Source organism: Hemitrygon akajei, chromosome 8, assembly GCF_048418815.1.
Source record: "Hemitrygon akajei chromosome 8, sHemAka1.3, whole genome shotgun sequence".
Lineage (NCBI taxonomy): Eukaryota > Metazoa > Chordata > Chondrichthyes > Myliobatiformes > Dasyatidae > Hemitrygon > Hemitrygon akajei.
The window spans coordinates 115374763-115391239 of record NC_133131.1 but is presented as its reverse complement, the minus strand read 5'-3'; the positions used below and the strand labels follow the sequence as shown (position 1 = coordinate 115391239).

Genomic DNA, 16477 nt, shown 5'->3' with positions numbered 1-16477 from the left:
CTGCAGGCATGCTGCCCAGAAAATTTAGTCTTGGTTGCTCAGTCAACCTAAAACCATAAATTTTAGTAGCTGGTCATCGTTTTTGTCCATTCCTTATTGCCCATACCAGATAGTCAAATCCATGGTTAGACTGGAGTCACTTGGTAAGCATAGCAAATCTCTTTCCCAGAAGGTTATCACTCAACCAAATGAGTTGGTATGGTTATTTAATGATTTCATGGTTCAAGCTTTCACATTGTTTTCAAAATCCCCTCTGAAGGGATGTTCAGAATTAAATCCACCCTTTCACATGAGATTTTATGTAAGGCAGATATCCTTCTGAAACATACATGCATATGTTTAATTATGGAACATTTCAGCCTTAACTAAGAACTTTTGGAAAATTGTCAGGAAGTACTCCTAAATGTTTTGTTTTCTTCTACTTTTGATAATGCCAATCACTTCATTATCAGGAGGTTGACTAACTGTTACTGTTACTTATAAACTTTCTTAGCACAGGACAGAGGGTGAGATGAAGGAGGATTCTCATGTTTGCCATTTCTGACTTTAATTGGGCTTTGTTGTGGTGGGATCATTCAGAAACTGTCAAATTCTTTTTTTATAAAGTTAAAGCTAGGTAGAAGATTAGCTACAACATGAGCCTGGGGTCTCAGAGGTGACGAGCTAGTAATGTCAACCAGATTCAGATTCATTTAGATTAATTTATGTACATTGAAACATAAAGTGAAATGCGTTGTTTGTATTAAACACCAACACAACCTAAGGATGTGTTGGCAGCACATATACATACCTCTCTTAGTCACCCCTATATGATAATTGTTCCAGTTCTAATTCCAGCCTTGTTTCTTTAGCTGCCCTCTTCTGATTTATGTATTGAAAGAAATTTTCACTATTTTAATACTACTTTTTTATCAAAATTCAACGTCTGTCCTATTGCTGCTAGTTCCTAAAAACTTACCAGTGCTCTGGTTTACCACTAGCCCTTGCCACATTGTATTGTATATCTTTTTCTCAATTTAACATTACTCTTTGCCTCTTTTGTTAATCACAGTTTGTACTTCATTCTCTTGGAATTTTTTTTGATTGGGATAAACTTGCTGAATCACTATTCGTCTACTGAGTTGTCTCTTCGCCTGTACACCTTAGACAACTTCTCCCTCATACTAATTATAATTGTCCTTATTTAAATTGAACACACTGGATATGGGCCTTTGATGTTCATTCTGAAACTGCATTTTGAATTTTATCTTATTCTCACTATAAATGTTTACTATTGACAAAGCACTGATTTGACCTTAATTATCATAATATTTCCAGTTCTGGGCAGCACACTTCAGAGACTTAAAGCAGGGTACAAGCATTTTACTACAGTATTAGCAAGATGAATGAATTTAAATTCAAGCGAGCATCAAGAGATACTGAAATTGTTTCTCTGAAACAAAAAAACTCAAGTTAGATTTAACAGAAATGTTCAAGACCATGAAAAATTTTAGTGTGATAAAGTTAAACAGCATAGAGCCATGCCCTTCAGTCCAACTTCTCCATGCTGATCATGCTGGGTGTTAATGGAGTAAATAAGTATACATCTACCAGTAGATGGATCAGTATTTAATGACTACAGACATACAGTAAGACAGTTAGCAAAAAAACCACAGGTGAAATCAGTAGTTTTATATACATAAAGATGTTGTGTTCTAGATGCACTACTTAAATCACAAATTGCAAAGGAGAATTAGATATTTACTTGAAAGATATCATATTGCAGGGTTGAGGAGAAAGCAGGAAAGTAAGGCTAATTGACTAGCCATTTGAACAAGTTGAGACAGGCCGTATGGGCCAAATATTTTCCTCCTTTTGTAAAAGATTCTGTGAATCTATCAATTGCACATATGTAATCCATCGTAAGAATTCAATTCAAGGCTTTAATATCACTAAGGAGCTCAAATAATATCATATGGTTTATCATGAACTCAAATCCACAATAATATTATAGTTTGTAATTGCCTCCAGCTATGTATATTCGGTTCGTCTGAAGATATACTATATATCTACATCACAAGGAATTATTAATTGTGGGAAACTGTCAAAGATATTTTACGTACCTGTCTAAGCGAAGTTCTCTATCTTTAAAAAAACTCACTAATGAAAAATAAATTGAATTTTTAAAATGCGTCTCAGCAAAAAAAACAGAAGCTGACACTTGCATTCATTAAGTTTCGTTCATGTCTTCATATACTACTGCTATCTTTTTGAAAGAAGGCTTCAGCTTCAATTAAAAAATTAAATCTTACATATAGAAAAATTATGTGCCTTTGGCATGGGAAAATATCTTCATGTTAATTCTCATAAAACATTTCGGAAGACAGGAAATGGAGATTTTTTTCACTTTTCAGTATTTCAAAGTAGATTTGATCTTCATGGTATACAGAAGGGCTCAATTTCAGTTTAGATTTTATTATTGATTTAGTTCAGAGATTTTTTTAATTTTTTTGTTTGATAAATTCAGCTAATTTTGTGCTGTTGGCTAGTACACTGTGTTATTTTCGCTTTACTAAAGCTTTTAGTTGTGCATTTTAATACCTAGTCATAGCCTCTTGAGTAAAAATCTTAACACTGACCAATTTTTGAAAAATTTTCATGTTTTGCATCATTTCTTGGGTTTTACATTCCATATCCAAAGAATGTTTTTACTTTTTCCTTTTCATTGTCACACCATTGATCAGAGCATAGTATGAGATACTGATACAGAAAATTACCATCAAAATGCTCAGTGTACCCAACCTGTCTTGTGTTTTTGGGGCCCATTGCCTTCAGCCATGTTATTTGGACAATTCAAGCTGTAATGTTAAAGTAAACATTATTGATCCTTCCTAGATCAGCAGTATACATCTATGTTTTGGAAACCTCATACAGTATGCTAAAAGCAAAATATAAATTCTGCATGATTAGTATTTGTTGTTAGTGTAGAGTTGGATCCGTGGGAAGAAAATATGAGATGTTATCCAAGTAAAATAAAATTGGCTCTGAAATATTGTCAAAATTCTGTCAATGTAACTTAATCCACCTTGCTACTTATAGAGTATAAAATTATTGTACTTAATTTCTTGTTAGAACAACCCAAGACCAATGAATTACCAATTCCAACAGAATCTGGATTACTACAGGGCACGTGGTGCTGAAATTGTAAACAAGACACGGTAAGAGTTCCAGATGGGTACAACATTGCACTTGCTATTCTACCAAATTGTTTTTTTAGACAAAATGCTTACTTTTGGGATTGGTTAAATAGCTAAACCATAATAGCATAAGAAATTGTGCTCTTCATGCTTACTTCATTTTCAGTAAGCTGATTACTAATATTTGATATCACTCTACTTTGCTTGATTCTTTGGTACCCAAAAAGCTAAGGTGATTAAAACAGTGTACAATATCATAAGTGTAATTACACCAATGCCCTTGTATATTTTTGAGGTGATATTAACTCTTACACTGATGGTATTGGAGTCGAGATAAAATACTATTTATGTTTCTAAGTGCTCTCTGTTTCTGCATGTTAACTATGTAATTTGTGCACAAGGGCAACCAAATCCTTTTGTTTCACGACATTTATTAGTCTTTTTTTAAACAATGAGTGTTTTCCATTTTCCCTTCTTAACTCACATTTCACCATCTTATTTTCTGTTTGCTGTTTTCTTAATCTATTTACACTCTAGCCTGTATCCATTTGTCATCTCATTGCATACTTCTCTCAGTTTTCTTTCACACTAAGCTTTTTACCATTTCATGTAGATTACATTCTGTCCTCTCTTTATCATTAGTACAGTTTGAAAATGGCTACAGATCAAGCAGTGGTGCTTACGTTACACCACTAGTATGGAAATTATTCTGTTCAAGGTTAACCTAATCTTGGGATTTATCCAGAAACCACCACTGCTACAACCTTTGCCATGATTTTGTATCTGTGAGGTGTTCAAGCCTTTCCTTTCTGCTAGAAATAACAGCATACCATTAAATAGCACCTTCATGTTGTCATTTCATAGTGTTTTATGTCTCCCTTATCTATGTAGTGTCTGGTAATAACTGATTTGGGTTAAAGCATGAGCAGTTAACAATAATCAATTAACTATGGTAGTGGTGATTGATTAGTCTGGTTGCAATCATCTCATTTGAGGTGTTGCATGTGGAAGTGTATCTGGAAACCTGATGATTCTTTACATTCGTTTGAGCATACCTGTGTTTCTGAAGTATATTTAATTATTGACATTACTAATATGTAGAACTATATTTTGCGACTTAAATCCTATTCTGTTTCCTATTTTGAATAGAGAATCCTTGCAAAATTGACTACTGTAATGCTTCCATAAATAGTAAGGAAGATTATCGAAGCATTTCATGCTTCACGGTAAAGATCTGAGTGACTTTCCATTGAAATCAACGCCATGATATTACTTGATACAATGGCTATTATAAGATAGCTGGAACAATACTATGCCATGGTGATTCCGCTTCTTTACACTATTAGAAATAAATCGATTCCTCTGTAGCATCAGTTACAAATGTTGAGGTCTTCAGCAGCATATGTGACAACTTAGAAAATCGTTTATGTAGCTCTGAAAACAGAAAAAAAAGTCACCTCAGATATTCAATCAGGGAAGTCCAACTTAACATCAGGGAGGAAAAACAAGCTTGAACTCAAATTGTTTTCAGATGCTACCAGAGTTTAAGTGACATTTTTGGTGGTAGAAATGATCTGTGTTCCAACTGTGTCATTGTTAAGATACTTGGTGTATAAAGGCAAAATACAACTGTACTCTGCCCTCAGTGGTCACTTTAATACGTACAGGACAGGAATCTTGTGTGGTTTTCTACTGCTGTTCTGTTTCTAAGATATTCAAACTACCCTGTCTGGCACCAAGAATTACTTCATGGTCAAGTCACTTAGATCACATTTCTTTTCCATTCTCATGTTTAGTCTGAGCAACAATTGAACGTCTTGACCAATGCTGCATGCCTTTATACATTGAGTTGCAGCCACATGATTGGTTGATTAGATATTTACATTAACAAGCAGGTGTACAGGTGCACCTAATAAAGTGGCCATTGAGTGTTTCTGTCAGGATATGAGCTAATATTACAGAATAAACAGCTATCAAGAGAGATGAAAAGCCCTTCTTGACATAACTGTAAAGGGACCAACATACCATCACAAGATAACAACAGCAAAAACCCATTTAGTATATCTTGTTGGAAAACATCACTCTGGCATGTGTAGGTTTTATTATCATTATGAAACTATTGAACACATTGTTTTACAATGTGAAGTATATAAAGTTGAAAGAAAGCAGGCTGCATTACTATCTTTGAGAGTTGATAGTTTTCATTTAAAAATTTTAAGTTATGGATGTGACTTTAATTCACAATACAGTCGGCCCTCCTTATCCGCGGGTTCCACATGCGCGGATTCAACCAACCGCTGATCAGGAAAACCCGGAAGTTCTCTCTCCAGCACTCATCGTTTGAGCATGTACAGACTATTTTTTCTTGTCATTATTCCCTAAACAATACAGTATAACAACTATTTACATACCATTTACATTGTATTAGGTATTTTAAGTAATCTAGAAATGACTTAAAAGAACAGGCAGTCCCCAGGTTATGAATGAGTTCCGTTCCTGAGTCCACCTTAAAGTCGGATTTGAAGTTGGAACAGGTACATCCGGTATTATTTAGCGTCAGTTAGTCAAATGTTTTTCTTAGTATATAGTACATATTTTACCTTTCTATGCATATAAAACACTTCAGAAACATACATATTTCAACAATTAAACCACTGCGTTCCTTAGTAATAATTGTAGCTTTCATTGGGGCAGAGCCTTTCACATCCTCCATTAAAATTGTTCTGATTGTTGACTGACTGTAGCCTAACGCTTTTCCAATAACCGATGGCGTTTCATCTCTTTCCAATCGCTTTATTACTTTCACCTTATTTTCAATTGTGATCGTGATTATTTTCATGAACAGAAACACTGCAGATTCAGAGCAGTGCCGCCGGGTACTAATGTCCACCGCACTGAGACATGTTAAATAAAGTCCGGGCTTCCACTGGGTCTTAAGGACCATCGCACTGAGACAGATTAAATAAGGGACTTGAGCATCCGCGTTTTTTGATATCCACGGGGGATCTTGGAACCAATCCCCCGCAGATAAGGAGGGCCTACTGTATTGTCTTTCATTATTTACAATCGATAGGGCTTTGGGGGTAATTTAGTTTTCATTTGATAAAGAACTAATAGGGATTTTATTTCCCCAACTCTCTACCCCACACTCCTGTCCAGTTGGTAGCAGTAATGACTGCCAACCGTCATTGATATTCAGAAGAAGAAGAAGAACCCATTTGGCTCTCACTAGCTCTTAGTGCTTACCTCTTATACCAATGTAGTGAAAAATGATAACTATTGTAAGAATATAGAATGTAAACTGGAATGGGAAGGTGTCTTTTGAGGAAAGATTGCGCAAATGTGTCCACCTGAGATTAGAATGAGAGATTATTACATTAAGTATGTGTGAACCGAGGACGTCACGTGATGACGTAGGATCAAGACGTGGAAATCCAGCTGTCCCGTAAAAAAACTAATAAATTAATGTTTAAGTGAAGAAAAGTTAGTAAATATTTTCTAAAAACTACGTCTAAACTATTCAGGATTTTCCTTAGATATGCCTCCTAAACAGACAAAGAAGAAAACTTCTACTTTGCAGACAGTACAAGCTGGGCCGGCCACCATGAAGAAGCCTCAGACTCAAGTGCATGTTACCTCCGGCGATATAGAACAGGAATCGGCCGCAACATCAACAGTTTCCAAGAAGAAACAACAGGAACTGCGCGTGCGCGCAGGAAAGGGCATGTGCAAACATGAGCAATTTGAACTACAAATCCCAGCTACGATTGGAAGCGGAAGTGAAAATGTACCCGAAGAGGATTCGGACTCTCTGGAACAAACAGATGAAGATGAGGAGGTAAAAGAAGAACAACAGGAAAAGGTTGGAGGTGGAAGATATTCTGGAGGCATAAGAGAAGCTTTGGCGCAAATAATGCACAAATTAAAAGAATTAAAAACATTAAAAATAATAAAAGAAGATATTAAAAATATGAAGACTATGTTTGATAAAATGGTAAAAAAACAGGAGAAAACGGACAAGAAAGTTAAAAAGCTGGAAGAAATAACGGGAGACACTATTGATAGAGTGAATAAAATGGAAGATAATATTCTTGCCTGGACATCAGAAAGAAAATGACTTGGAAAAAATAGACGTGCTTGAAAATTTTAGTAGACAAAATAATATTAAAATTGTTGGTCTTAAAGAAGGGATAGAGGGAGAGGATCCAATAAAAAATTTTCAAAAATGGATCCCGGAAAATTTGGAAATGGAAGGGGGAATCCAGTTGATTGAAATCGAAAGGGTTCACAGAGCCTTAAGACCAAAACCTCAACCTGATAAAAACCCACGACCAATCTTGATAAAATGCTTAAGATATCAAGATAAAGAAAAGATCCTGAAGGCGGCTGCCCAACGTGCCAGAAAGAGAAATGAGCCATTGATGATAGAAGGGAAAGCAGTTCTTTTCTATCCTGATATAAGTTATGACCTTTTGAAGAGAAAGAAGGAATTCAACCCAGCGAAAAAAGTTTTATGAGAAAAGGTTTATAAATTTATATTGCGCCACCCAGCAACACTGATAATTTTTTTGGATGACGGAAAAAGAAGATTTTTTACTGATCATCGGGATGCGGAGGAGTTTGCACAAGAACTCCCAAATATTCACTAGACGCAGTAAAGATTTAAAAGTGAAACAGATTAAAGATGAAGATGGGGACACTGAAGTGAGTTGATGGACATTAAGGACAGAAGAATATTTAAATATACTTTTAATTATATGATACGGGGAGAAAGGTAAAAATTTGAGAAATATTAATCGAGAGTAGTGATATTATTTTTTCTTCTCTTATATATACTTTTTTCATGTTACGGGGGAGCTGGGGAAACTTCGGATCGATCACTACGGGATTCACGTGTGTAATCATGGCGTTTGCCATAACGAGCACAATGGAGGGGGGTAATGTTGTGTTTTTTTTCATTCATAACATTAGCAGGGTTTTTTTGGGGTTTTTTCCTTTATTATCTATTTTTCTTTTATTTTTCTTTCTTTGCCTGGATGATCGGAGGGGAGACGCATAGCAACATGGAGAATTTTAAAATAATTCCCCAAGATACAATGAGAGTTGAAATATTATATATTATTATAGACTGGAGTAATCCCATTAAAATAATGACTAATTTACTGAATTTTTAAAGTTTTAATGTTAATGAGCTTAATGGACTGATGAATTTTAACATACATTAAGAAAATGAAAATAGATATAGCTTTTATACGAGAAACACATTTAACAGAGATAGAACATCAGAAATTAAAAAGCGATTGGGTCGGAAATGTTATAGCAGCTTCATTTAATTCAAAAGCGAGGGGAGCTGCAATTTTGATCAACAAAACTTTACCAATTAAAATACAAAATGTATTAATTGATTCTGCGGGAAGGTATGTAATTATACATTGTCAAATCTTTTCAGAACTATGGACTCTTATGAATATTTATGCACCAAATGAAAATGATGTAAAATTTATACAAGAGGCTTTTTTGAATTTGGCTGACGCACACGATAAAATATTAATAGGTGGAGACTTTAACTTTTGTCTAGACCCAGTTTTAGATAGGTCAACAAAGGTTGTTACAAAACCAAAAGTAGCAAAATTAATTTTATCATTGATGAAAGATTTAAATTTGATTGATATATGGAGAAGAATTAACCCAAAAGAAAGAGATTATTCATTTTATTCAAATAGACATAAAACTTATTCAAGGATAGATTTTTTCCTACTATCAGTGAATATTCAAAACAGAGTGAAAAATATGGAATATAAAGCAAGAATGTTGTCAGATCATTCCCCTTTGATAATGACAATGATAATGATGGATAAGGAGGAATCGATTTACAGATAGAGATTTAATTCAATATTATTAAAATGTCAAGATTTTTGTGATTTTATGAAAAAACAAATTCAGTTTTTTTTAGATACAAACTCACATTCAGTTGATGATAAATTTATATTATGGGGAGCGATGGAATATTTGAGAGGCCAGATAATAAGTTATACGTCTAAAATTAAGAAGGAATATATGGTAGAAATAGATCGATTGGAAAAAGAGATTACAAAATTAGAAAAAGAATCTCAAAGATATATGACAGAAGAAAAACAAAGACAACTTGTTAATAAGAAGCTACAATATAATACACTTCAGACATACCGAACAGAAAAAGCAATTATGAGAACTAAACAGAGATATTATGAACTAGGTGAAATATCACACAAGATTCTTGCTTGGCAGTTAAAAACAGACCAGGCCTCCAAAACGATAAATGCAATTAGAACAAGTGTAAATAAAATTACTTATAAACCTTTAGAAATCAATGAAACTTTTAAAAATTTTTATTCTGAACTGTATCAATCAGAATCACAAAATGATATTGTTGAGATAGAAAGGTTTTTATCACAAATAACTCTCCCAAAATTGAATTTGGAAGAACAGAAGGGATTAGATGTGCCTTTTACATTAAAAGAGGTCGAAGAAGCTCTAGGATCACTTCAGAGTAATAAATCTCCAGGAGAAGATGGTTTTCCGCCTGAATTTTACAAAAAGTTTAAAGATTTATTAATTCCTCCTTTTATGGAGCTAATACACCAAGCGGAAAGAATGCATAAACTTACAAAATCTTTTTTGACAGCTATTTTAATAGTATTGCCAAAAAAAGACAGAGATCTTCTAAAGCCAACATCATATAGACCTATTTCTTTGTTGAACACAGACTATAAAATAATAGCAAAAATTTTATCTAATAGATTATCTAAATACTTACCAAAATTAATACACATGGACCAAACAGGATTTATTAAAAATAGACAATTGGCAGATAATGTAACTTGGTTACTTAGCATAATTCATTTGGCACAAAAGAGGGAAGAAATGAGTGTGGCAGTTGCTTTGGATGCAGAAAGAGCATTTGATAGATTGGAATGGGATTTTTTATTTAAGGTATTGGAAAAATATGGATTAGGTGTATCTTTTATAAAATGGATTAAAACCTTTAATACTAACCCCAAAGCTAAAGTGGTGACAAATGGCCAAATTTCAACATCATTTCAGTTAACAAGGTCAACTAGACAAGGTTGTCCATTATCACCTGCTTTATTTGTGTTGGCGATAGAACCATTAGCTGAATTAATTAGAACTGACTCAGATATTATGGGTTTCAGAGTTAATCAGGAGGAATATAAGATTAACTTATTTGCTGATGATGTTCTGATTTATCTAACTAACCCATTGCATTCGTTGCATAAATTATCTTCTAGATTGGAAGAATATGGGAAAATAGCAGGGTACAAAATAAATTGGGATAAAAGTAAAATTCTACCCCTTATTAAAGGAGATTATAGTCAATGTCGAGTAATAACTCAATTTAGATGGCCGATAAATGGTATAAAGTATTTAGGTATAAGAGTTGATAATGATATAAAGAATTTATATAAACTAAATTATTTGCCATTATTGAAAAAAATTCAAGAGGATCTTGATAAATGGATGATGTTACCAATAACATTAATAGGTAGAGTCAATGCTGTAAAAATGAATATATTCCCTAGATTACAATATTTATTCCAAACACTACCAATACAATTACCGCAGAAGTTTTTTCAAGAGTTAAATAAATGTGTGAGGAAATTCCTTTGGAAAGGTAAGATGTCAAGAATATCGTTGGAAAAATTGACATGGAAATTTGACCTAGGAGGGTTACAATTACCAAATTTTAAGAATTATTACAAAGCAAATCAACTTAGATTTATTGCATCTTCTTTTGATGAAGATAAACCGGCATGGATTAGAATAGAATTAGATAAAATAGGAGAAAATATACCAGAAGATTTTATATATAAATGGGAATCTAAATGGATACAGGAAAAGAAAGAATCTCCTATACTAAAACATTTGATTGATTTATGGAATAAGATAAATGTTGATAATGAGATAAAGAAATCTTTATTAGCAAAGAGACCTTTAATTCAAAATAAACATCCCTTTTACAATTGATAATCAACTTTTATATAACTGGTTTCACAAAGGGATTAGATATATAGGAGATTGTTTTGAAGGAGGTATATTAATGTCATTTGACCAATTAAAGAATAAATATAAAATATCAAATAACACTCTTTTTTGTTATTTCCAATTAAGGGCTTATTTAAGAGATAAACTGGGTCAAACAATGTTATTGCTGAAACCTAATGAAATAGAAACTTTAATTCATAAAGGAAAAATTTAAAAAATTATTTCTGGTATGTATAATTTGATTCAAGAACAGGCAATTAAACAAGGAATTCATAAGTTAAGACAAAAATGGGAAACTGATTTAAATATTAAAATTGATGAAACAAGTTGGCCAAGATTATGTCTTGACAATATGACAAATACAATAAATGTTCGACTAAGATTAGTACAATTAACTTTTTACATCAAATATATACCGTAGATTTCGCACTACAGAGCGCACCTGATTAAAAGCCGCTGGCTCTAATTTTAGAAATAAAATCAATTTTGTACTTGTACAAGCCGCACCGGATTTTAGGCCGCACCGGATTTTCGGCCGCAGGTGTCCCACGTTGTAATATGAGATATTTACACAGAAAGATATTACACGTGAGGATTTTTTAACTTTTAATTAAATCCATATGGTAACATAAACAAATACATATTGCAAATGCTTTTTTTCGAACCGTGCCTGTAACGCGGCTACTTTTAAATATACGTTGCGTATACTTTTTTACTGAACAACATTCCAATATCTCCTAACGACTGGTAAAAAATATATACTGCAGCCTACCAGGAAAAGTTATTGATCGCCTTTAACTTAAAAGCAGCGTTTTGGCTCCGCCGCTCCCCCCCACCTTCCCGTTTATCGCAAACCGGCATTTTCCCACAAGACGCGGCGAAACCGGGTGTGACGTCATAGCATCCCGGGATGTAGTACAGAAAACAAATATAGTTAAAACACTTCTAACTTTAACTAACAAATGAATTACTAAGCGAAAATATTATAAACTAAATAACTGCCATAAAGGCAGCACAATGCTTTTCTTCGAGTGTTTTCCATGTTGATGAGGGTGAGTACAAATGACTGATTTACAATAATTTAATTGTGAAAGTGCGCTTGATTTATCGTACAATTTCATTGGACCTCTGTGAACTACTCATCAATTTTATTGGTCTACTGTTACGAGGCAAAATGTTTTTGGCGGCATGAAAAAAAATCATGCATTAGCCGCACCGTATTAAAGGCCGCAGTGTTCAAAGCTGTTCAAAATGTGGGAAAAAAGTAGCGGCTTATAATCCGACATCTACGGTAATTACACCACAAAAAATAAATAGATTAAATTCAAATTTATCTGATCAATGTTTTCGATGTAATCAAGAAATTGGTACTTTTTTACACTCTACTTGGTCTTGTTTTAAAATTCAACCTTTTTGGACAAATTTAAGAGTTTTACTGGAACAAATTATTGGAATACAACTTCCATATAATCCAACATTATTTTTACTAGGCAATATTGAAGGGATAAAATTGAAATCCAAATTGAATAAATATCAGAAAGAATTCATAAAAATTGCTTTGGCAGTAGCCAAAAAGGCTATTGCAGTTACTTGGAAATCGGATTCATACTTAAGTATAGATCGTTGGAAAAATGAAATTTTTAGCTGCATTCCACTTGAAAAAATTACACATAATTTAAGAGATAAATATGAAATATTTCTGAAAATTTGGTGCCCTTATTTACAAAAAATAGGATTAAATATATAGGTGCTCCGAAGATAAAATTATTGGTTATCTGGCGAAAGAAATAAATATACATATTAAAGCTATTATGAACTCCGTGGAGCATGTGGGGATCTTCCGATATCCAGGCATTCTTTCTTTCTTTTTTCTTTTTTTTTCTTTCTGTAACCTATTTGAAAATTCAATTAAAATTTTTTTTTAAAAATTATGTGTGAACCTAAGGGATGGAAATGAAAAGGGTATTTACTCTTGTGGGCGAATTTAAAACTAGAAGGGATGTTACCTGTTTGAGATGGATGAGTTTTCTTATCTCTGTGAAGTTTGATCCTTTTGAAAGGAAGGTGGAAGCTGCGACTTTGAATAATTTTGAATTATGTACGTCCTGGGAGTAAACAGGAATGTGGAGATGAGGTCTAAAATCCATCCCAGTTCTAGATTCCTTCACAAGGGAAAAATCATTGTTTCAGTTTCACCTTATCAGGCTCCCTCAAAAGCCTATATGAGAATGGTGAGACATTTATGTTCTGAATTTCATGTATGAAGCTGCCTGCATCCACTAAATAGCAACGTGTTATAGCCGCACTATTTTTAAAAATCTGCATTTCTATTCTTCCTGAACTTGTGTTTTCCCACGTTGAGTATTTCCTGATGAATTTCTGCCCATTAGCTTAAACTATCTATATTCCTTTTAGACATTTTGATCCCTCTATACAGTTTGATTTCCTCCCATATCATGGGTTAATGAATCTATTTTCCAACAGTGGTGCTGAGGCATTATTCCATACATGTACAGATTTAAAGGAGCAGATTAGACTACAGCAATTTCAGGGGCATTGATCTGCAGTCAGTAGTAGATGAAGTTTCCCAAAGTGATTTTTTTTTTCCTGTCGTATACTTTTGGGGATAAATAACAGAATTAACTGATCTGGCAGCAGAGACAATTGGTTCACCATTGAAAGGAGATTATCACTACGACGGGGTAGCCATACAATGGAAGTGTAGTAGCCAATATTACTGCACTAGTGAGCAAAAGCTTTTGACTCTCTGAATATCTACATATTTCTACATAAAAAATTCCACATTTTGACCATAACCTATATAAGGAAGTTATCCCTAAAATACATCTCAAAAATGCATTTGTTCATGGATTAATGTTTTTAGCAATTTCACCTGATACTTTGGATATAATAGTTCTCAAGTTGATTGCTAATGCTGTTAAGTTGATAAAGGAATATATTAAAGTGCATCCTTCAATATTTTTTTCAGTGCTGGGGCAAAGGTTGCTCCTCTCAACATCAATAAGGTGTCCAGCAGCTTAATGAACTTTGGACGGAGGCTGATAAATCCAGCTATCTTAGTTGGAGGTACCAGTAGTTTACAAAGTGTTGGGACAAACTACAGCAGCAGTCCTTCACCCCAACCATCTTCTCAAAAAGTAATGGTGGAACACACCCATCAACATCAACAACAACGAATGATGAAATCTGAAAGTATGCCAGTACAACTTAGCAAAGGTAATCAATGATATATCAGATTCTACAATACCTTAGTGATACAGTAAATAAATAATTCTTTACACAGTTGTTCTGTTGTCTCAGGGTTCATTTGCAATTTAGCATTTTGAGGCACAGTTGGCAGACCGGAACCAACTGGTGTTGCCAGAGTTCTAACAGTGTTCGATATACAATGCTCCTTGAAAATTGCAAATCACATTCTCTAAATGCTTAACTTAGGTTTGGCCATTTTTTAAAATTAAGGATCTACATGGAACACTTTGTTAAATAGAGTTTACACTTTGCCCACTAGGCTGTTGATATCTGGTACTCTGTCTAAAAAGACAGTGGGGGCAAAAATATTCATTGGTTTAAAATGCACCAAGATGAATACTTGATATGCCGAAGCTATGATCCAAGAGCTGGGAAGTGATATTAGGCAGTTTTTATTTTTTGCTAACATAAACCTACTAAGCTAAATGGATTCCTGCAGTATCATAAATTTATCCAGCTCTGTGGATTCACATTAATGGTGTCATAGCAATGCATTGTGAGATTCCCTTTCGGGAATTCTCCATATGTAGTTATAGTACCCCATGACTTTTGATTCAGATTGCCAGCAATTGCAACTCTTCACGTCTCTTATAATAAGGTAATGTCTCAAAGACCTCTATTCTAAACTAAAGAGTTCGAGTTTCTCTAGATATTTTTAGAGAATGATGTTTGATATGCTGAGGTTTAATTGTGAAGTAAATTGTGTTCTTACTGTAGAAAATTTCCTTTACACCCTTCTTTTAGATCTCTTTTACAAGTATCAGATGGTACTAGATCATGATCACTACCAAAGACTTCTCATTGATCATTTTTATAAAGAAGATTGATAAATTTATACATCTTCATCTGCAATTACTCCCTGTATGAACTCACAAAATGATTTTAAAAAGCACTTTCAAACTATTAGGAGTCAGCTACTATTGTGAATCAGAGATTTGATGATAATCTTCTTTCCAAGTCAATTGTAGGATTCAATGCCATGCCTGTGGAATAGCAATCCAGCTTTACAGTGAATGTGTAGCTTATCTCAAACTTCCTTGACTGAAGTTTTTTGATCCTGAACAGAAAGTAAATTTACAGAATAATAATGAAACTTGTACCAGTTACTACAGTAAACAATAAATAATTTGAAGATGGAACTGCAGGAAAACGATACATTTAAAAATGATTTGGAAGAATAAGCTTTCAGCCTGTAGGCAATGAAACGTAAAGCAACCAAAGTGATTAGTAGTCAGACTTGCATAAAATCATACATTTTCTTTTTAATGTAGCATTTGTTTTATTGTAATTAACTAACTTCTAATTTACTGTTCTATTGCTGTTTGAGCTAAGAAAAGACATCTCATTTCTTTATTGACTTAGAAATGACTATGGATAACTCCAAATGTAACGTATGAAATAATAATGATCATATAACCATTAATTTATATTTATTGAATTAAGTATTGCCAGTTGTAGTTACTCCAGTGCATGGATGTGAATGCTTAGTGGAACACTATTTTTCTGGCATTTAAGATTACTACTTTAGGCATTCACAATGAAATTGGTTTGATTAAAATTAAGTGCAGTTGAGAGAAAACTAAAGGGTTTATAACTATTTAATTTTCTGAAAATAAAAAAAAAACACATTCTGGAGCTCAGGGCAAATAAACCATTAAATGCATTCTCTGCATTTTAATTCTAAATGAAACATATACAGTAGCTGGTGCCTCAGGTCTACGTTGTTTATTTTTTCAAATTTTCAAACAAAATATATCAAAAACATTTTATGCATAATGTTTTTCACAAAAGAAGCACCAATTTCTTCTTCAAGTTCTGGGTTAGATGAATCAAGCTTTAATATTGGTAATTCAGACAAGAAGCTTCCATTTAATTCTTCAAAATCACAGTGTTGAAAGAAAAAAAAAGCATGCCAATGTTCAATGAAAATGAGAGTTGTCTGATGTGTTTTTAAATGATTCTCAGCAGCTGGACATCACTGGCAAATT

General features: G+C 33.5%; 1 protein-coding gene across 6 annotated transcripts in view; it reads left to right on the top strand.

Annotated features, from left to right (window-relative positions):
* Positions 1-16477, top strand: part of tbc1d5 (TBC1 domain family, member 5) — a 477565-nt gene that overhangs the window by 383252 nt on the left and 77836 nt on the right. For all 6 annotated transcript variants that reach the window (XM_073054429.1, XM_073054423.1, XM_073054427.1 and 3 more), the window contains 2 exons: positions 3112-3197; positions 14209-14456. In XM_073054429.1, the coding sequence (XP_072910530.1) occupies positions 3112-3197; positions 14209-14456 (334 nt within the window). The remainder of the gene's footprint in view (positions 1-3111; positions 3198-14208; positions 14457-16477) is intronic.